Here is a 23,519-nt window from a genome sequence, read left to right as displayed (position 1 = left end):
TGACAGCGCCACTGATGCAGACAGCTGATTTTTTTTATACAGGGTATACACATGACTGACCTTTACAGAAAATAATATTATGTGAACCCTCAAAATAAATGAATGAAAACATTCCCATCATGCAGCCAGAGAGAATCAGGGACAGGCTGCAGAAACTCATGCCCCCCTTTGGAGCCTCTCTGGATGCATGCCTGGTGAGATTAGTGTCCTTTTTTATTGGTTTATACTTTCCAGTGGTGAAGCAGCAACAGTGGATTATCCCCCTGTGAACCCCAGCAGAGGCGTGCTGAAATTATGCCTGTCTACCTTTAAGTTGTCACTTACAAAGCAAGGACTGAGCAGAGGAATAAGCCCCATAGCAATAATAAGAGAACGTGTAGACCTGCTTTATTTAACACAATTTTCAGATTAATACAAGTGTATTGATATGAATTACATTATGTCTTCGGGCTCAGTCTTTGCTCATGAGGTTTGACCAGAACTCAGAGTCGTTTGGATTGTTACTGACAATCACTGTCAATGACAGGTCTCTTCCTCGTCCTTCTCTGGTCTATTACAGTCTCTGTAATAGGTCACTACTGTTCTGCAGGCAGTGCTGAACACTAAAGACCACTGATCAGCTAATTGATTTGCCAGAACAGGAATACAGTGTACTAAGACTCCAAAGTACACACAATGATCAGGTTAGGGAGGGACACACACTCTGCTCAAGCCTCAATAGCTTGACTGGCTGTCATATACTTACTCCATTTTAAAGCTGATATTTATCTATACACATATAATCATTTAACCTTGTAAACCTTAGTACTCTTACTTGCCAATTTGTTAGGGACACCCAACTAAAACTAATGAAGTCTGTTGCACCAGTCCTGCAATGAATCCTACCTTCAGGGAGGTGAGTTTTAATGTTCATTTTGTTTTGAAACTATTTGGAGAATGTAGATTGTGCTGCTGTTGAACTATGTTGTAATATATTGATAGGTGTGTATTGATTGATATAACTGGGGTGGACAAAGTAACAGAGATAATTGTCGGTTTAACACAATATATTTCAACAGCTCCACAAAGTAAAGCCTCTCAAATTACAAAATCAATTAACACCTAAAAGAGCTTCAACTCAAAGTGAACTTTTCAACCAGCATCAAGTTCAGATGAATGTCTTACTTTGGTACTCAGGCAAAGTGACAAGTAGGTGCATATTATTAGCCTTACATGACATACTATATTTACTTTATTCAAAAAATCTCAAGGAACATAAAACATTACAATTATTAAATATTTTGTTTACAGACATACTTATAAACTTAATCTGTGCTCAATAATTAGCATATGTTTCAATATTATTTGTTGATCATTAAATACATTTCCATGCTGTAGCTTTTGTTTGGAGTAGATCATTGCCATGGACTTGTTATAAAATATGTTGTAGATATGTAGATACTACTACTACTACTTTTTCTTATTCTTATTACCAGTATGGGAATAATATTTAATCATTAGGCAACATTAGCAGAAATAAAATCACTTTTAAGAAAAGGTTGAGAATTAAATCAAACTAAAATTATTATAATAGCCAGTTGGATCAGAACCAGGAATGGAATAAAAAACAACTTTGTGTGTAAAAGGTTAAAACGTTTTTTAAAAGATCTCAAGTCCGGATAAAGCACATTTTAAATAAGGATTATGTAAGAGACAGGACATTGAGTTCATCACACGGATCTCATCAAGCATATTGTCCGAAATGTCTCTTTGTATTTCTACCATTTATAATCTACATGTTGCCTTTCCACAAACGTCATCACTGCACGCCCACCTAACGTCATCCACACTCGCCGAGGAAGCATGGCGACTTAGGTGGCAAGCGGCGCGGGATGCTAACGGGTTTACGGTGATTTCTTTACGTACAGAAAGACTTTTACAGATCCCCAGTGAGTTGAACTGACACCACCTCCACGCGTTAGTCGATCATTCATATTTGTATGCTGTGACGAAGCGGATATCGGGCCGCTGGAGCACCATGACGCAGTGTGTGAAGGTCGCCTCTCTGGCTCTCTGCTCGGGCAGGATTTCCTCCCCTCAGCTTCTCGCTGCTCGCTGCCGGGTTGTTTGCTCTGTCGGTCAGACTCGTTTCTGTCGGACATCCTCCTCAGAGGAGGTCGCGGTCATCCGCGTTCCTCGCTCCATGCAGAAGCTCGCCGACAGCGTGAAGCAGACACGAAGCAAAAACAAGATCAGCACCATCCGGGCAGGCAAGCTCCTGATCCGGAGCAGGAACCCGGACCTCAACCAGTCTGCGGGGTACCTGCTCGGCAAGTTTGAGCAGCCTCGCCTCTGCTCCAAAGGATGGAAACATCCCAAATCCTTCGGCGACTACTTCACCATCAACAACACCAAGACCGTAGCACCCTGTGTCACTGTCCGGGAGGAAGCAGAACAGGAAACAGCAGTGACCTTTGATAGCCTCCATATCTGCAGGGAGCTTGTGGAAGCGCTGCATGGAGTCAACATCACCCATCCCACCACTGTGCAGCAGCAGACCATCCCAAAGGTCATGATGGGGCACAATATTCTTTGTGCAGCAGAGACGGGCAGTGGTAAAACTTTGAGTTACCTCCTGCCCGCCATTCACAGACTGCAGGCGGATAGGAAATCACAGAGGTTCCCTGGGAGCTCGCACAAAGTTCACACCCTGGTTCTCGTGCCTTCCAGAGAGCTGGCAGAGCAAGTGGCCGCTGTTTCCCGGGCCCTGTGCACCCCGTTCGGCTTGCTGACGAGGACTCTTGGTGGTGGGCGAGGTGTGGGACACATCAAGGTGGTCTTCAAGAATAATCATCCAGATATTTTAGTGGCCACGCCAGGTGCTCTGGTCAAGGCCCTGCGGAGACGCTGCCTGGACTTTGGTGAGCTAAGCTTCTTTGTGGTGGACGAGGCCGACACCATGTTCGACCCTAGTTTTTCTGAGATGCTGGAGAGCATCCTGAGCCATGCGAACATTGCCAGCAATCCCAGGCAAGCACAGGGCCTGGGGCGCAAAGCCCAGTTGCTGGTGGTGGGGGCTACCTTCCCCGGTGGTGTCGGGGAAGTGCTCCGCCAGGTGACTGACCTCGGCAGCATGGTGGTCATCAAGAGTAAGATGCTGCACTTCCTCATGCCGCACGTCAAGCAGACCTTCATGAAGGTGAAGGGTGAGGACAAAATCCTGGAGCTCCATCAAGCCCTGAAACTGCTCCAACAAGACAAAGGAGGGGGCTCTGTTCTGGTGTTCTGCAACAAGTCTGCCACCGTCAACTGGTTGGGCTACTCCCTGGAGGAGATGGGGGTTAAGCATTTACGTCTGCAAGGGGAGATGCCGGCCGCCGTGCGTGCAGGAATCTTCCACTCTTTCCAGAAGGGCACGGCGGATGTGCTGATTTGCACAGACATTGCCTCCCGCGGCCTAGACACATCGCATGTGCGCTTGGTTGTCAACTACGACTTCCCAGAATCTCACACTGACTACATCCACAGGGCTGGCAGAGTGGGGAGAGCAGGTGGGGTGGAGGATGGGGAGGTACTCAGCCTGGTGACTCATCCGTGGGATGTGGAGCTGGTGCAGAAGATAGAGACTGCCGCTCGTAGGAGAACTATTTTACCGGGGATGAATTCTGAAATCGATGAACCAAAATCCAAAGTACTAGAGTTAGAAGAGTAGAAGACATTTGTAAGAAGGTGCATACGTGGAAAAGCTGCCTGTGAAATTTACCATTGTGTGTAATGTTGTGACACGCCCATTTTGCACACACTTATGTATGATGATGGTATGATTTTCTGCAGGAAAAGTAAACAAGCACTCACTCAACAGTGTGATGTTCCATAATTTTGAAGCACTGTCAAGCCAAGTGTCTAATGTAAATGATTGTTTGCACAAATGATTTTGCTGGGCAGTTACTTTTTTTTCAGCATCTAATGCAGTAAGTGTGTTAAAAGGTTTTAAATTAAAAGTAAAACCTAAATGCATTTTCTTCTCATCTTGTTTTGTTTACATCAGCTTTGAAACAAAACCTTTAATGTTTGATATTATTAGAACGTATCGGCCAAATTCTCCATAGAAAAAATATGATTTTATTTTAGATAGCACAGTTCTGTTTTTTAAAGATGTGTTGTCTGTTATTTTGTCTTTTGGATGCAAACACCTGGTTGGTGTTAAGTTATTAAGATGTGGAAACAAAACAAATCCTGCATCTGTCCCCTGATCCGGATCTGCAACGAAATGTAATGGGTTCTCTTCGGACCCATACCACATTCTTTCACCGAGTTTCTCGGATATCCGTTTAATAGTTTGACAAACCAACAAACAAACTGGACAGGGGTGAAAACATAACCTCATTGGTTGAGGTAATTGTGAAAATTATTAAATCAATTACAGTCACTCTCCAACAGGGAAATTACGGAGACACTTAACAATATATAGAAAGTGGAAGGCACACTAAGAGTAAGGTTGCCGGCACTGCCTGCTACAACTTTGCAACTTGTATGTCCTACATTGTAGTAGGACAAACTTATTTGAGAATAATTTGGAAATCAATTTGAATCATTTTTACCTCTGTGTTATCTTTTTCAGTGATGTATGTTGTATGTATATATTTTGGCCACAAGGTGGTGGCATTTTTCTGACTTCAGCTCATGCAGTACATTACCTGTACAGTCGATAGGTATTTGCTTTATATTTAGTACAATTATCTCAGCACACGGTCACTAATAGATGTCAAATGGTCACCTGCTAGTTTCTGAAAGGTTAAGTGGATTTTAATGTAACTTCAGCTGTAATCATTCATCTCCAGTCAACACACTGAACGCAGGGCAACACTTGTCATCTCTGCAGTTGATGTGGTAGGTCTGCTGCACATGAACAGACGTTCCCCTCCTTCCATGCCTGTGGGTGCTTGTTGAAAGGAAACCACAAAAGTGTCAACATGACAATCTGCCATGAGTGACGGAAATCTTTAGGATCTTATTTCAAAGAAGAAAATCTTTGCTGTTGTGGAAACTGATTCAGTGTGTTTCCTTTTTTTGTTATGGACAGATGACAAAAATCTTCAGAGCAGACGTTCCTGCCCCGGAAACATTGCATTGTCTTATTTTGACATGGCTGTTTGTAGTGCTGTCATGTTACACACCTGATGATTTATGCTGAAAGTGCTTGTGGAAGTTTGGAGATTATAGAAGCAGACAGACCTGAGTGTGCCACAGACGCAGGGACAGTGTTAACAGCTCTGATGGTAACAAGGGGGCTTCCAGCAGAATGTCTGGAATTCAGCTGTGATTGTCCTGCTCCTGCTGGGGTCAGAAACTTTAAGGCTTTGCCCCCCACCCCTAGGTTCACATTTCACCCAACTGTACCCTGACAACAAGGAGCCAGTGTCCACTTATAGCATGTGAAGCAACTGTCTCCAGTGCCTCAACTTATATTTTGGTCCTGTTTTAACCCAACTGACCCCAGAAAATCTAAATAATTAAAAACGCTATCAAATGTATCGTTTCCTAAAAGCATCTGAAGTTGATCTTCAGCCACAGATCTTAGCCTGAAAGCGTCACTCCACCAATTTCACACAGTACATCCAGTTTCCTCATCACATTAAGTTATCCACAGTCTGTGGATGTAGTTTCATGTGTCTGTGGCTCTGGGGCAGCTTGAGATATACTAATACATTGTAAGTCTTTTCTAAATCCCTATATTTAGCATCCATAGGCAGCATATACACATCATTATCTACAGTTTAGGCAGAATTAAGTATTATTAATGTATTTATTAACAACTATAACTCGCCCTGTGGATACATAAATGGAAGCTGGTGTATTCAATGTGTCCTTACAGCTGCATGCAGCTACATTATTACTTGAGATAAGCCTTTTATTGAATGTTGGTATTCTGCAAATGGATTCTAAACACAGGAACTTTCTCTTTGCAGAGAAAGTAACATTAATCAGGTCATAGTGATGTCATGATACGAGACAATCCAGGTTATATACTTGGAGGGGAGTTTGGAAACCCATTCATGGTCCAATGTTCAAATTACACACATGTGATGTGGAAATCCCAAACTTCCAGTGCAGACAATCAGACACTGAGTGTGGACTTTCAGTAGTGGAGGAAAAACCTTGTGTTCAGCAGTTAAACTTTTGAATCAAATAATATTTACATAGTTTGTGGATTTCTGAATGACGAGGAGAGACAAGATGTAATTTTAAGATTTTCTCTCAGGGGAGAAAACCATATCAGACACAAATTCTAATTCCAGCAGATTACAGTGTTTCTACATCTCCTAACCTTTGTCAGGATGATGTCTCCTCTGCAACTGGTTCCCTTCTAAATCACTGGAATACTCATCTTTGAAGCTTTTGGGCACTTGCACAAATAATTAGTATTTCTAAATGTCCTCTCATGTGTTTGGGCCAGTGGTGATGTTTGGATGTTAGTCAGCAGGATTACAAGAACTACTGGTCACATTACCACACATTTTAGTGGAAGGAGGCTGTATGGGTCAAGAGAGAATCAATAATTATTATTTTTTTCTAGTTTTTATTTATTATACCCTTTTATTGTATTTTATTATATTGCTATGGGATGCACATTTGGAATGGAATCTACATATCAATCAATATCAGGAGATTCAGACCCATTATTTGTAGTCCCTGTTGACATGGAGACGAGTAAATGGACTACAAAGCATGTGGTCCATTAATAATGACGCATTTCCTCTTTCCCACTGTAGGATTATTCCCCCCTCCTCATTCACACACTCACACACACTCACACACACACATACACACACACACACACACTGTCCGGCCCCTCGGATATTTGCCTGATCGCGGAGGAGGATATTTTCTTGCCGAGCAGCGGCTCTGTGTGTCGGCTCATGTGCATCTTCTCCGGGCGGACCTGCGTGAAATGCTCCAGCACAGGACCTGATCTGAAGGTAGGTGTACAACCCGCTAATCTGTTTATCGTGCTGCACACACACACACACAGATCTGTGTGCCTGACCTTCCTCTCGCTTTAGAATAAAACTGCACGATGTGAGAGAGAGAGAGAGGGAGTGAGAAAGATAGAGAGAGAGAGAGAGCCTTCTGTGCTGCTGGATGGAAGCCGCTCTCTCTGCGTCTTCGCTCCTCCGCTCCCCTTCTTCTCTTTGAATGGATCGCTGCCTCAAGTTGTGTTTCGCTCGTTTCAATCAACCAAACTTGTGGAGCCTGTGATTGTGTCGACTTCCCCGGTGACATCGGCCCGGTTCTGGGTGGACTTTACAGAGCACGGGGCTGCAGCAGCAGGAGCTCACCCGGTGCGTAAAGATGGTCTTTTTCTTTTAGATAATCTGAACCCGCAGGGTTGAGGCAGCGTGTGGAGGCTCAGTTGGGTGGGTGGGTGTGCAGACAGAGTTCACACATGCAGGGCAGGGGGGGCTGCTAACCCAAGTTACACTGCACCGGCCGGAGAGGAGATCACACTCCGCCATGTTAACTTACCATCAAGCTGCCACAGGCGATTGTTTCCAACTTTTCTCTTTTTCGGTCTGATTTTACGCGCAGCCATGTCTGAAAAGCGCACAGACAAATGTGCAAAGCGTGGCCGCTGTGTGCGAGAAGCGATGTAAATGCACACATTGCTGCTTCACCACACTGGTAGTCATTACACAGCTTGCAGGAGGGGACCTATGTTTGCAGCCGTGGGCGTTTATTCCCAGCGTGATGTGCATGTGGCTGCCTTACTGCCGCTGATCACGGTCAAGGTGATCAGGAGACAGAGGGACATGATACAGACAATAACGCACGGTTACACTGCGGCACCAGGCTATAGGCTGTACAGCACATTGTATGAACTGAGGATGGCTGCATGGATCGACACCGCTGCCACACCCCTTCACAGAGAGACCATGGAGGCTCTGATACTCTGCACAGTTTCCACCGATCACATGTCTCCTCTGTTTATTATTGGTGCTGCAGAAATCATCCTGATCATCATCCGTGTCCTCACATCACTTGAATGTCACGTGCCAAGTTTGTGCACAGGGATGAATACACTCCATACTATTATAGCTGTGTGTGTGGATCAGTCAGCAGCCAGTAAATTACAGTGAGCCTGTGTGCGTGTACTTGTACTTGTGTCTTTTTGAAGGCCATTTTCAGCACATACATATGGAGTGAGAACATTTTGGCCGGTCCTCACATTTTTACGGGCTCTTTGAGGTAAGACCTGCTTTTAGGGGTTAAGTTAGGGGTTGATACATTCAACCAGACGCAGGTGTTGAGTAGACACAGATTTATATATTTGCCCCTAGGTTAGGGGGTAGGATCGGGGGTTAGAATGTGGAAATATATAGAAAGGGGGTAACTGAATAAGTAGGTTCTTATTGGTTAGAGTTAGGTCTGGATTATGGCTTTGCATTATGCCAATGAGTGTCCTCACTAAGTTGACCTCTTTAGGACCTTTTCCAGAGTAAATGTTGATCTTCTCAGGACCAGTAGACCTCATGAGGACCAAAGCCTGGTCCTAATGAGGAAAAGTGTCATTTCTGAGGTTCTGGTTTGTGGTGAGGTTTTGTTTTAGGCTGTTATGTTGTGTTCTAACAAGGATAGCATGTGTTTGTGTGTGTGTGTGGCCTGTGATCTGGTTGGGAGGCAGACATGACAGGTCACATGAGCTGGGGACACTGGTGAAGCAAGAGAGATGGCTGCAAGAAATGTTTGAAATGCAAGTGAGTTTCTTGGGCAGTTTAATGGGCAAAAGAAAAACGGTCTGTATTTATTAAGCACTTTTCTAGTAGATAGATATATAGATGACCTTTATTGATGCCAGTTGGGAAGTTGCTGTGTATTGAGTATTGATGACCACTCAGTGCAGTGCAGTATGAGTAGAAATAAATCGACCCCCGATGCCCCCTCTTCTCTCTCTCTGTCTCTCTCTCTCACACACACACACACACACACACACATACTCTCACTCAACCCTCCAGCTGCCTAGACCTTGGCTTGTCAGACTCATATGACCTTATAGGCTGCAGGGTCCTCTGTGTGCGTGTGTGTGTGTGTGTGAGTGAGTGATGTTACACATCCCTTTAGGTGTGTCTCACTTCACTCCTGTGTATTAAGATCCATGTGGCAGGCAAGGTGGCATTTCCTGCCGGGGCGCTCGGCAGTTATTAAATATTTCATTTTTGCTCCCCCTCAAAAAATCTATAGTTGATAAAGGTGTGGAGAAAATTGCAGCAGCGAGGAGAATGTCAGCGTTTCTTTAAGTTGCCCTTTGTTGAGATCTGTCCTTTCAAAATGGCAGCTCTTCTCTGTCTAATGACGCCGCCTCTTGTTCTCCTTTGCTGATCAGTGAGGCTTCTGCTTCATCTCTGTGAAAATGTCATTTTCTCAGGCTACGTATTTAAAGTGTTACTATCTGCTCAGCGCTCGTGCTGCTTGGTATGCAGCCCTGCCACTAGAGTCATTTGTTAAACTGACCAAACTCTTATCTGACTTTTCCCCCGACATTAAAACGGCAATCAAATGCTTTTTTTCTCCTCATCATATTAGCGGCTGCACTGACCTTCAGTATGCTGATACGTTCATTAGTAGTTTGGAACTAATCTCCTCAAAGCAGAGTGATCAACAAATTCTCCCTTGTGCAACAGCTTAGTTATTTAATACACATGTTGACACTACGTCATTTATACAGACATCTGAGAGGAAACAATTAACAGACACTGGTCATTGCTCTGAAAGGCCTGAGGGGACTATCCCTCGATGGCCACGTGCATCTGCCTCGTAAAGACCTTCAAGGCCGATCTCTTCCGGTGGTAGAGGAGGGGGACTCTCATTCATCACTGATTTATTGATCCGTCTCTTTCACCGGCATGGAAATAGGCCTCTGCCGTCACTTGTGACCACAGTGAGGAAGTAATGAGCAGCCCATAATGACACTTTAATCACCAGAGGTACAATGTTACTGCACTGGACGGAGGGAAGGGAGCCAATGGTTTGTTGTCATGACCAGCTCGGTGGCAGAGGTATTGCATCCATACAGTATCTCATACGTTACTGTTTGTGAAGTCTGATTATTAGCAGAATATTTGTCACACTTCCTCATCAAAGCATCAACAGTTTGTTGATCATGTCAAATTGGACCTGATGGAAATTTGGATTAAACATGATTGATGAAAGATGAACACATTCATTCATGGTTGCCATTATTTTCATTTTTCATATTTGGAACTTGGTATCTTGCAGCCCCTTGTTTTTAGGACTCTGCCTCTTCGGTGATCTCTGACTCCAACCTTCTGTTGACACGATGGGTCCTCTAAATAAGCAAACCTGTCACATTAATTAAGCTCATGTATGCCATGCAAGGGCCTACGATGTAATACAGCATTACTTTTAATTAAAGATGTAGTATTTAACAATTCTTCATTAAAAAAACAACTGGACATATGTTATATATTTTGTCGACTTGTGTAAATTATCGAAAATGTCTCAAAGAACTCTGCAGTTTTAGTCAAGGTAATGGAACATTTTAATTTGGACGCCCCCAATTGCACCATATCTACTTAGCACTGTTAGCTAGTTAGCCAGTCGGCTGTTTTTCCATCCACTGTATGTAGAGACCCTTTGAGGCTGATGTTACATGTTCATGTAACACAAACCCACACACTTTCCTCAGCCTTAGTGATGGAGTAACAGAATGATTCCTCACATAGTGGATTCATCAGAATATTGTTGTCATTGCCTAAACGTAACACGCTTATTTATAATCCTTACAATTTTGATGAACGCAAACCCCATCTTTGATGTTATTAATGGTGGACGTGTTTTCTGCAACATACATTCAGTATATTTACTTTCTGCAAATTGTGTTTCTTCAGTTTATGCATATTAATACCTTCCAGATTGCCGACAAACATTTTGAGACTGTTCTGGAGAAGTCGTGATGTGCTCAGTGCGGAGAGTCCTTCAGTGTGAGTGGGGTAGAGGTATGAATGGAGGTGGAGGAATGTCTGGCCTAGTTCAAGTTAACAATATCACAGAATTTCACACTTTGTTGTGACTAAGCCAAGGCATGTGTACCTTTTAAACATAAGAGTCAAATCACAAGATTCCTAGCAGGTCTTCCTGTGCGGGGCCTCAGGGCCTTTCGTGTGTGTGTGTGTGTGTGCGCAGTCAGTGCTTGCTTGGTTTCAGACGCTATCAGACAGAAAACACATTGAATCACTTTACACTGTCCCTTGTTCTTGCCACAGTCTCATTTTAAAAGGGGCTCTCTGTAATGAGCAACATGTAGTCAGCTCACGCAATATTCAAGTGTCTGTTTTATAAAGCTCGAATTTCAAATGAAGCATGGGCAGCACATTCAGTAGGAAAATCAAGATATTGATGTTCAAGTTTAAAAAGATTCTGTCCCTCTTGTCGATCTGCATTGAAGCAAGTGAACAAAGTTGAAGTGGGAACGTTGTGATGTGACGACTAGATTAAACCGACTTTTGTTGCGTGGGTTGTTTTATTAAGTTAATAATCCATGTAAAACAGTTATGTGAGATATAGTGAGTTAAAATAAAGCTGAACATTTCAAGTTAATATTTGATTTGTGACTTAAATAGAGGAAATAATTTAGAGGCGAGATGTTTTGCGTCGCACTAAAATGACTACATTACAAATAATGCACTTTGAGTGGACGACAGTAGTGGCAATTTTGGGAGAAGTTAGTTTGCTGTTACTATTGGCAGACAAGTGTATATGCTACATGTATCCATCATTTTATTCCCTGAGAGAATCTCTCTGCTCAGTGGGGACTCATCATTATGAAAGTAGTTGGATTGGGCTACAACAATGTGTGAGTTTTGGATGCTTAGTCATTGCCGGGTGGATGCACCAGAGGCTTATGAGCACCTCCCTTCTACTTTCTGCATTTTCCCACCTCCCACTGAGCTCTGCCTGCATCCCACTCAATCCACCATGCAACATACACAGCATTAAATAAAAGCCAATACTGGTGGTCTTCAAGAAACATGTAGAACTAGTTGTACAATCGTAGCCGTTGCTGATTGATTGGTTTTAAATACTCTGGATTACTGTGATTTTAACTTTTTTCAGTCTATAATTAAACATGAAGTATGAATCTGGAAGAGCACCCTGTCTGAGCAAGTGTTGCCCCGCAGCAGCCTCCGCATGTGCTATGATATAAGTCAGTGGACCTCAGGCAGGTTTAAAAATACAAAAATTTGTTCGGTCATGCTGATCAGTCTGGTGAAGCAGTATCCAGTATGGTTGTCATAGTGACAGGGGATGGAAACTCATGCTGCCTACCACTTATTAGGCGTTTTGAATATAATTGTTAATTTGAACTGTTATCCCAGTCGAACACAATAAATGCAAAAAAATAAAGGTCTTGTGGATATTTGTAATGTCATTGATTTAGATCTAATCAAAGTTTTTACATACACATGCTTAAACAGGACACTATGGTTGAGATTGCAGTGTGTGTAACAGTATTCATAAGATCGTTAACTTAAGAACATAATTCAGATTTAAATATGACATTAAATTTTAAAGTTCCCTGCGGCGAAATTAGGTGGAGGGCTCCTGTTAAAGTCTGTCACTCTGTAATGAAAAACCAGCTATTTGTGAATGTTAAGTGGCTTCTTTATTAGCCTCCTGGGACTGCTCGTCATAGGATATGTAACAGCTTTTTTGCTATAAATAAGCAAACACTTGTTAAAATGTGCTGCTTATGATTATAAAAATGCCATTACCCTTTTTATTCTGGTAATTTAAGTACTTATATCCAGTTTATTGTCACTGACTTTACTCTTATTTTAATGTTGCACTCGTACGCTTTGCGATAATGAAACAGTTTTTCTTGGGGAGCAACTGTAAAAACTTACTGTCAATATAATTAAATAGAGAAATCATACTGTCTTACACTGATCACCAGTTCATGGGCCAAATCCACAGGCAATTCAAGGGGTTTTGGCCAAAGCGTACCATCATCTTAGGCCTCGGGCTGAAAGAGTATCTGTTCTGAAAGACGTTTCAGGTTACAGCTGAGCTCTTCAGCTATTACTGGACTGCATCTCTGGCAGAAATCCCTGCTGCCATAGCCGCCACCTCGAGACTCATGCCTCTTAAGTCACCAGGACAGAAATGTAACCTCATCGTGCATCTGCTGCTCCCACTTCATAAGCACACTGCACTGAGTGGAGACCCTGTTGAACCATGTTACTACATGACACCCTCTAATTTTTGCATTTCTCTCCGAACATTTAACTTGTATGTCTTTGGGCAGTAAAATTAATTTTCCATCTTACCCCCTCTCCCTTGTTCTTGGGGGGGGGGGGGGGTGTTTGATCCTGCCAAAGAAACCAGGAAATGCAGTAATTGCTAAAAGGTTAGAGGAGCATGCCTATTAAATAGAGATTGCTGGTTTGCTTCCCCAGACAGAATTAGAGGGTCTGCAGACAGAAAGTGAAACATGTAACACTCTCTCCTGTACAAGTGGCCGTAAGGAAATTCATTTATTTTCTACTCATTCGATTATCTGCTAAATGCCAAGTGCTACTCTGTGTCTTTACATGCATATAACTATTGCTCTCAAGTACTACAAAAGAAAACATAATGCTTTTTTTGGTAAACTCCAAATGTGTAATCTGTCTATACAGCGGCCATTGATCATGGTGTGACAATTATAACAGGCATGGGATTTGATTAAGAAGTGTCAGTTGAATCTGCAGCCAATGGGTGCACACAGATTCAATGGTTCAGCCAATAAAAACTCCGCCCTTGACTTTAGATTAGAGTATGTGAGTTTCCTCTGACACTTTGAAGATCCTTTAGAATATAACATCTATTCCTGAAGTCATGAGCGAATGGTGGCCCCATTACTTAAACTTGTTTGTTGACAAATTTTAACATTTGTATCACTCATCAAAGTATTTTCGTCCCTGTGACGCGGTGGTTTGTGAAAATATTCCCGCATCGGAATTCCCCAGGAAGTGAGTGCAGAGCAGCTTGGAGCTTTGTTGAGCAGGACTGAGTGAGGAACGCTCTGAGGAGAGCTGGAAATGTATCCCACCCCTTTGCTACCCCCCTCGGCTGTCCTGCAACCCGGGACAGCTATTCTTGGTTTTCCCTTAAGGATAAATTCTTGCTACAAATGTTCGGCAGCTAATTTGGGGAGTAACCCCATTGTATAAGGCCACCCTGCTGGTAGTGGAGCTGAGATTTTCCCAGTGTGGTGTGTGAGGATGTTCAACAAATTTTGTTGAAGGGTAGAAGTTACAGTACACCATGTAGGATGACTTTCCGGAAAGATTCTGCAGTATTTTTTTCTTCCATTGCCATTATGAAATGTGGGTTGAGTATTTGGCTGGAGGTGTAACGACTCTGAAACTGAGACTGAAACATCCACAATCTTGTATCATGATACAGGATGACGGAACTGTGATACTTCTGACTGCTGCCACTGCTACATGTGCAGCCTGATGAGCTCACATCCATTTAGTAACGTAACAAAACTAAAGCTTTACTTCACAATTAATACAGTAAGACATGTAAATCACGAAATTGTTATTCTATTTAAAGTCGGGGTTTAAATATTAAACCTCTTTTAGTGTCTTCTAACTGCATGTTTCACAGGGCATTTGTTTGTCCAATCACGATTAAGTGAACATATATTGTTTTTTATTACTCGACACTAGGATATTAACAAATGTTGTCCAAGTAAACATTCTCAAACATGTTGTAGACACTTGGTCTTCAGCAAGTAAATAAGGCTAACTATGTACTAAGGCATAAAGATGACCAAATCCTGTCATAAGGGTTTACATGCCTCTTGTCTTAAATGACACCTTATGTTTTGCACTACCGGAACCCCTGGTTATTATTTATGTTCATCTGATTCTCTTAATGCAAATCATCTTTTCTGTCCTCTCTCACTGCTCAGCTATCCTTGAGTGTAGCCACCCCAAACTTAAATCCCATCAGGGGTTAGACGATTCAATCTGTTCTGTCAGGCAGGCTTGTCAGAAAGCTGAGCGCAGATAGAAAAATGATCCACCTCAATTGCAGCCAGTTACCACATCTTGATTGAGACACACAGGAATCTATATGAAACCTACAACCTCCTCTCATGATTTAGTGCCCGTCCTTATTGTAAAAGATATGTTTTATATAATTGTCCCTTGTGTTGAGGTTGTTCTTAACTCTTGCGTAGCCACTGTTGCTGTTCCTGCATCTTTTAAACGTGCACTTGTCCATTCTCTGCTCAAAAATATTAACCCTGATGTTAAACATTTAACATCGAGGTTATTATTATAAATAACTTGTGGCTCATCTCCAAATTACCATTTGTTTCAAAGATGATGGAGAAAAATGTCATGTCTCAACTGATACATTACTGAATATGAATGAGATCACAGCTTAGTAAAAGTGACAAACAATAGAGGGCTCTCTGCTGACTCTATCCTAAATCCACTTTTGATCGTGGATTAGTATCAAGGGAGCAGCACTAAATTGGTTTAAATTCTTTCTCTAACATAGGGCATTCTCTCTGGTTATAGGTCAGTTATCCTCATCTTTTTTACCCATGGGGTCCCTTAAGGATCCATCCTGGGACAAGTACTATTTAGCATGTACATGGTTCTTTATGACAGTATTATTAAGAAGTATAATATCTTGTGTAAACTATATACTGATGATTCATAGCTGTTTCTCCCACTACAATCTAGTGTTTCTTGCTGCCTGGACGGTTTTAAGAAACTTGCACACAGCCCCTAGGTTTCTTAGAACTGACAAGTCTCTCTTGTAACATCTGCTAACATCCGCTGGTAACTTAATTTGTGCAGAAGACCTTCAAACGTTCAGGAGATATTCACCACCTTGTCCAATATAGGGTGAAGACAACTTCTTATTCACTGGCCGTTTAAGTCCTTTAATTCTGTATTTGTCCCTAATTGATATGTTTCTTTTTGTGTTTTTGCTTTATGGCTTTATGTCCTCTGAACAGCACTTTGATGAGCTTCAGCGGTGGTTAAATTTACTGACCCGTGGCGAGAAAATGTGTTTAGTCCGTTTCCTTTTCTTGGTTTGTCACACACTATGTTGCTCTTTTCAGATAGTTTTGTGTTGGATGTGTCTCACTTTGCTGCCCTCTCAAACACATCCTACCTGACACTGCAAAGTTCTGCAGTTGGATGGCACCAGAAATAGAACTGTAAGTGGCCATTAATGTATGACTGTTACACAATCGTACTGTCAAAGCTTCTTGCCCTTGGCTGAAACCTTTCTGTCTGGAACAAACTTGCTCGCACCCCCACCTCCCTGCAGTCCTCCGATATTGCTGGTGGAGGTTGCAGATTTTGAATAGAGCTATATAAGGGAAACCATTCTTTGTTTATTAGTTAAGGGAGAGTTCATGGGAGTGCTGCCAGGCCTCTCTGAGTAGAAATGGGGACGGCAAGAAGAAGACTAAAGACCACTCAAACAGAGTGTTCTCTGCTATGAAGAGCTGTAAACACGGCTCCGTATTTTTATGGCGACGCTATGAGCAGGGCAGCTGGCTTACATTACATGTGGAAAGCTTAGTGTTAATCAAGTGGTTGAAAATAGCCTTTTATTTGTGTGCAGTGCTATGGGCAGGGTTTGCCAATGCAGCTCGCCACAAGGATACGGTGGTCACATTAGCTGCCTTCCAATGACTTTGTCTGGTGGACGTTGTCAGTAGAGTTATGAGGAGTGGAAGATTGTTGGAGAGCGGCCATCCACCTGCTGCAGATGGCTCTTCTGTTAGCTCAACTCACAGTTTGGTAGTTCTGGCTCTCCTATGCTCACCTCCAAACGAGGCCCAATCAAAGGAACATTTTTGGATTATGCGCTGCCCTGACCTAAAATGAAATTATAACCGTGCCACACATTAGTATAGTGTTGAGAGATGTGTTTTTTTTTTTTTTGCAGTTACTTCCTTTAAAAAAGCTGTTCACTTGTTAAAGGTGGTATTTTAAGTAATTCTTTATCTTGCAGTAAAATGATTTGAATCTGTATACGTAAGCAGTATTCATGTTTAAGTGCCTGGGTCTCTGATGTGAATATGGTTAAGACGTCATATTCTGAAATAGCTCTTTTCTCCATGGGCCTATATCTGTCTAAGGTTTCAACATTGAAATGCAACCGTATGTCGCATTATATTTAGACATTAACAAGACTCAGGTTTATTGGTAGTAAAATTATCATTTGGGTAGTGGAAGCCAGTGGTGAAGGTTGTGCTAAGTCAAGAGTTGCACTGCTCCGATTTAGTTGTCAGCTTTGAATCATCACCATTAGATTGTTCATTGAATGCACTCTACGTGAACTGCATGCTGTTGAACAAGGTCTTACTTTCCACTTGCTGGTGTTTTTCTTTGTAGGATTAAAGACAAGCACAGGATTTGATGCTTCGTAAATGCCATATACTTATTTTCTGAGGCAGATTTCTGCAAACATTTGCATAGTTACTTCTGATCCTAGTTTGAATTTATAAGTCAGTATGTTCTGCTTTGCCAATTTAAAATCAGATTGTTTGTATTAGTCCTTGGAGTTTTAAAGTTGGTGTGCACCATGTTTCATACCAGCATATCTATGGGGAGCTTGTTCTCCAGCTGGCAAAGACACAAATGCTGCATTGTCAGATTCCATGCTTCAGATGGACTCGGGCGTTTTGTCTTTTGGACTCAGGGTAGAATGCCAGCCTTGTCCTCAGTTGGGTTACTTATCTCCCCTGTGCAGAGAACACCCCTAGGGAAATTACATGGGGGGGCATCCCAGCCCACCCCTTTGCCTCCTTGACAACACGATTGAATGATGTCTCTCCTTTGAGGACGGAGTTCCAAGTTTGTTAGTTATAGTGTTAGTCAGACACCCTCTCAATTAGCTAGAAGACTATCTGTGTTGTGTAAGGCTGGTAGGCAAAGCCTTTGAGGTGGGAAATGTGTTGCTGACTGGTCTTTGGTGAATACTCTTGCAGATACTCCATTTCAAATTGGCAACATGCGCTGCTGGGAGAAAATGGGGGATTTAAATGCAAGTTACAAGTGGAACATGGGTTTTTGTTTTTGATATTTTTGCACCATGCATTTTATAATGCTAAGTGCAGCTTGTTCCTTGATTGGCTTTTTTTAAATGTGCTGCCAAGCCTTTTACTTTCATGCAGCCGTGGGAACAGGTGAGCGCTCACATGCAACCTGGCATTCCTGTGCTGTTTGGACTGCCACGCATTCCACAGCTTTTCTCTACCCCTCAATGCTTTATTACTGTAGGCTGTGTTCAAATAAAGCACACATTGGTTTTCTGTTTTTTAATGAGAGAGGATGAAGAGGTGCTACTTGGCACGTTGCACTTATGGTCTAGTGTTAATGCGTAAGTGGTAAGGGTGTAAAGATTCTCCAAATCCTCAGGGTTTCCACTCTGCTGACTTGAATGTGCTGGGAGGAGGGGGGGGTCTCCACGAGCTAATTAAACGAGCCTAACCTGTACTGCAGCCATGATCGCTTGATTGTGATTGGTCCAAAACGTGACACATATAAAAATAGTTAATAGTTTCGCATTTTAAGACATTTATCACTCGTCTCCTCCCTCCCTCCTGTCCCTGTCTTTGGTGCGGTCATGGTATTCCTGCTGGATAATAAACTGTTTTGGAATCAGTCCCAGTCTGCTGACCCAGCAGGAAACATTAGCAACCCCCTTAAACAAAAAACCTCCTTAACCATGTCTCGTCCACAAACAGCGTTCCCTCTTTATCTCTCATATTTTCTGCCTCTCACATCTATACTCTTCATTTCTGTCACCCCTATCTCTATTTCACCACCCCACCCTTACCTCCTCAACCCCAGCGGATAGCCAGCGTGTCAACACCTCAGCTGCAACCCAGTCACGGGGATGAAATGACACAGCCTTGGTCGGGCTGTAAATCAGCAGCACACATAGGTTAAATGGAGGAAGGGTGGCGTTTTGATGGACAGAATATTCACACTGACTGACTGTGTGACATTTAGATTTATTTTTTCGTTACGTTTGTCTTGTTATCTAAAACAATTGACTCATCGTGCATAATTTGCCATAATTGAAAATCGGTCACCTTCATATAGTTGGAGTTGAGTCTCACTGTCTCTGAAAGGACACATCATGAGAAATAGTTTAAATAGTTTACTACAGTGACTTATGAAGGGAAATCTGTCTGAAGAGGATTTTTCACTTTCCTCTTTTACGCTATAAATACTGTAACCTACATTTTGTGCCATCTGTTTATCTCTTCTTATACTTACATTAGATTATTAATCTAATCAGATAATGACTGTGCTTTTCGCAGTTTAAAAAAGTTGACACAGAAACATGATGGGTAGCTCAGCCTATAAACCTGTTTTGAAATATTAAAATTAATGACCAAGACCTGATTTCAGGTGGGATTTTACACAAATAGAAAGTGTGTTAGGACAAACTCTGTGAGGGACCCACTCAGATTTGAATGAGAATGATTGCATTCATGTTTTATGCTGGAGTAGAGGGGTCAAGCTATCCTGAAATGCCAAAAATATATATCTCTTAAAGAAATATAAGACTTCTATACAGGGATTGCTTGAATATGAATGTTAAAACATGCATTACACAGCTGTAGGAACAATTTGGCAGTGGTGCCCAATGGGTGCTCTGCTGACTCTCATTGTGGAGCTGATCGTTTACACTGTTTCTTTAGATGCAAAGTCACTATTTGCTATTTAAATTACATTGGACCATGGTGCATTTCAAGGCGTCTCTCTGTCTTCACAGGATCGGATCCTTAAGGCAAAAAGCCAGTGTTCATGCTTGCACTCTTGTTTGCCTGCCCTTGCCATCAGACTCTGCAAACAATGCAGAGTGTTTAATGTGTATTAGGTGAATTGGGAGTGGCTCCTGTCTACTCCCAACAATAGAACTGACAAGCAAAGGGGGGCAGGCAGACTTTTACTTTGCAGACAGCATGGCAAAACTGGGCTTGGAGTCAGTGGATGTTTATCCACAATAGGCCGCCACAGCCCTGTAAAGCAGTTTACCTCCCATGTCATGTTTTTCCTCTCATTCAGTGCCTCAGCCCTGCCACCAGCCTGCTTTTTAATTGGTTCTCCTGCCTGCCGGTTGTCTTACCTAGCCGGCATTGTTATCACGTCAACTCGCCCTGGAATTGCAGTGAACTTTTCCAAAAGGGCATTGGGAAAAAGTGTCACATGGAGAGAGGCACTCATCCAAAAAAAAAAAAAACCTTGAATGCAGCAGCTAATGGAAAAGATAAGGGATGGCAGAGCAGTGCTTATGCAAATTAATTAATTCATAATAAAATGTATGTCAATCCATATAGCTGTTGACTAAATTTGGTCTTGAAGGCCAAAGCGGTAGCGGCTACAGTGGCAGACAGTTAAATGTCTGCTCGCAGCTGTTCACCCAATGAGCGGATTAGAGGACTCTCATATCTCCATGGCTGAGATGCAAAAGAAGATTAGGTCGGTAGCTCATGAAGAGGCCCGGCCTGTCCTAATCTGCAGGACTGCCAGACTGAGACGATGCCTTTTAAACTGGGCTTTGATGATTTATTGTGTCTTGTAAATGATGTACTCACTTCTGAGGCTGCCTGAGCATTTTTTATGGGCCATTTGTTCAGATAAATTGGGGAGTGAGCACGTTGACAGCCCATATGTGTCAAATAGTATATAGGAAAATATTTCTCAAAGTGTTTGTCTGAGTTTTTAATCAAATGGGTGATGACGTTTCTAGCATGCGACACATGCAAGAACTGGAAGAATGCAAATATGTCAGGATGAAAAAGAGGAGCCATACACATAGAAGATGCAGACGAAGATGTCAATGAGACAATGAGATTTGAGAGCTTTTGGCCATGAGGGCAAATGCCAAAATTCTCAGTCTATATACGTCATGTCCTGCCTCCATTCATGCTTTAATCAGGCGTCTCCCCTAAAAGGAATGATCCAGACATTTTCCTGTTGTTGTGAACTGACCCGAACTATTTCTTGCGGCCTTCTTCATATGTGAAAGGCAAACTCTGGAAGATTGGGTGCGGACATTTCATGGAGTTCATGTCTGAGGACAGCTCTAGATATCTCTGGCAAGCAGGTTATGTTTTCACCCATGTTTGTTTGTTGGTTTATTATTTACCAGGATAACGCAAATGCTACTTTTACTAATTTGCACCAAACTCAATTGAGGGCTGCATGGTTCCGGGGGGGAAAAAAATAATAGTGATGCGGATGCAAGTTAAGAGGAAGATCCAGGATAATTTTGTCATTATTTTTAACATACAAATGATTTAGGTAATTAAATCCCTTCCTTTTTTATGTGAATGCTATAAGAACTAGACGAACACGTTAAGGATGTTCGAACTTACGAGTTATGTGCTCTAAGTGCCATTCTCGTTACAATACACTTTTACATCCACGTTGAGATCTCAGCTCCCATTGGTGTATGGAGCTTCAAGCAAAGGGACCAGGCGGTGTAACCAGAGCTCAGTATCTATCATACTCTACCAGGGAGCGTGACAGTGGGATGTGATTCAAGCTGCTCTGCTATGCCACAACCACTTGGCAGCTGGTATCTCCATGTCCAGCAGGACCTGATTGACACATTGGACCAGGTCCCGAGTGTTCAGCTCTGAACCTCGGTTCGCTTCCCTGGAAACCTCCCGCAGGATGGATGAAGGAAAGTAGGGCAATAAGTTTGTGATATGAGGTGATATTTAAAACTGTAATGTCTTGAGTGAGGGTTTAAAATTAATTTTTAATGAGGGTTAGTGATTCAAACCCCTGTAGAAGTTGCTGATGTCCAAGTCCTCCACCCCCTCTTATTAATTGTTAAATAAAACGGTTATTACAATTTAATATTTTATTTTTATTTGCAAGACAATAAAGATAGAACAGGCTTGAACCCTTTGACCGCAATTAATGTGCGTTTGCATGCTGTAGCATTCAGTGTAGTTGAACCCACATTTGCTGTGTAATATCCTTGTCTATGATGATGGGTTCCAGTTTCTCTGTTTTCCATCAAAGCAGCTGTCCTCCCACTCTAGTGATGGTGGTAGAGGACGTGACCTGCCTTTCGGGTCAGACGTTTGAAAGGAATTCTGCAGGGCAGCATTACTCCCAGGAGCCAGTTGCTGGTTAATGAGTAACTCGCAGGAAATGGGTGATAATGCAAGTAAATCATTTAAGCTGAAAACTCTGGCCACAGTCTCAACTGCCTCAAAATGTGTGTCCTGAGAGAAGTGTGCATTCTAACATTTTAGTATCTTTGAATAGTTGGACTTTTTTTAAGATCAGTACATTTCTATTCTTTAAAACTGTCATTTTTCATGCAGGCTTGCTGTTAAAATGTGGAAGCGGCAAATGTCGAGCAGGAACATTCTTTTTTATTCTAAGTTGTTATGGAGGCTGCTCCGTATGTGTAATGTGAGGCTGACTTGCCATCCTTTTATTTACTGCTACAGAAGAGAGGAAAATGGTAAATATTATTTCCTTGGACGATTAGTGCAGTCACTTGAAATGGTATATGTAAATGTGGCTCAGATAATCTTCTGGTTCCCAAAATTGAGTTTCCTTTTGCTGAAATGTGTCTTTCAGCCCTGGTGTGTTTAGCTTATGGCAGTCGTCTCTAACCTAGTCGTATGAAGAAGCTGCCAAGAAATTAAGACTAACCCAAAACGCCTGCAGCACTGTTCTTCTCCAATAACATTTGACGACACACACAATTTATTACTATTCCTGGAATAAATAGTGTTTTTTACGTTCATGTGTCTGTCAGAGAATCTGTGAGTCTCTCTACTTTTACTCTCTACAACATGTGTCACATTCATCTATACACACACACACACACGTAAACTCATGCAGGGGCCCACTCACGAGCTAAAAAAAACCTGTAAACCACATGTAAATCACAAACGTAAGCACATTGTTGCTTGTCTGCCCCATTCCATTCATGGAACTGGGAGTCGGCTCGAACAGGGACGAGGGTCTGTGTAATTAAATTAGTAGCTGTGTAACACCCCCCACCCCCCCTCTGTGGAGGGGCAGGACTAATCATTGAGAATCTCTGCCCTCCCGAGAGAGGGTCGAATGGTTGCCTTGTATAGAAGAGAGACGAGAGGGGCTCTGTCTGCTGTGTGTGTCTGTTTGTGTGCACATCTGTGCCTATTTTTGTGTGTAACCGTGGCTGCGTGGTGTTTGATTTCCAGAGATTGTCCGTACCTTTACCAGATTAAATGGGACGTCCGTCTGGAAACAGGACTCCTGACCCTTTGACCTTAACTGTGTGCGGTAGAGTGTGTGCATGTGACGCGAAGCAACAGCTGTCCTCCAGATGTCCTCACCCCCCCACCCCCACCCCTCAAAAACTGGGAAACAGATTTAATGAAAGGGAATTAGATCATATTTTTGATCAGCAAAACTAAAAATAATCAACTATTTTGATGATCGATTAATTAATTAATTAATTAA

At 42.4% G+C, this 23,519-nt stretch overlaps 2 protein-coding genes across 5 annotated transcripts in view; both read left to right on the top strand.

Moving 5' to 3' along the window:
- The first annotated feature begins 1,799 nt into the window (after positions 1-1,799).
- Positions 1,800-3,996, top strand: ddx28 (DEAD (Asp-Glu-Ala-Asp) box polypeptide 28). Its single transcript, XM_020080348.2, has one exon. The coding sequence runs from the start codon at positions 2,018-2,020 to the stop codon at positions 3,689-3,691; it is 1,674 nt and encodes a 557-aa protein (XP_019935907.2). The 5' UTR covers positions 1,800-2,017; the 3' UTR covers positions 3,692-3,996.
- Positions 3,997-6,771: 2,775 nt separating this feature from the next.
- tln2a (talin 2a) overlaps positions 6,772-23,519 on the top strand; it is an 89,139-nt gene continuing 72,391 nt past the window's right edge. For 2 of the 4 annotated variants that reach the window (XM_069521668.1, XM_020080054.2), the window contains exon 1: positions 6,774-6,959. The gene's annotated coding sequence lies outside the window, so the exon portion shown is untranslated. Of the gene's footprint in view, positions 6,960-7,096; positions 7,323-23,519 lie in introns of those variants that run through there. The other 2 variants (XM_069521675.1, XM_069521659.1) reach the window with 2 other exon arrangements.

Source organism: Paralichthys olivaceus, chromosome 1, assembly GCF_024713975.1.
Source record: "Paralichthys olivaceus isolate ysfri-2021 chromosome 1, ASM2471397v2, whole genome shotgun sequence".
Lineage (NCBI taxonomy): Eukaryota > Metazoa > Chordata > Actinopteri > Pleuronectiformes > Paralichthyidae > Paralichthys > Paralichthys olivaceus.
Note: the sequence above shows the minus strand (reverse complement) of the source record. Positions and strands in the feature narration are given on the sequence as shown.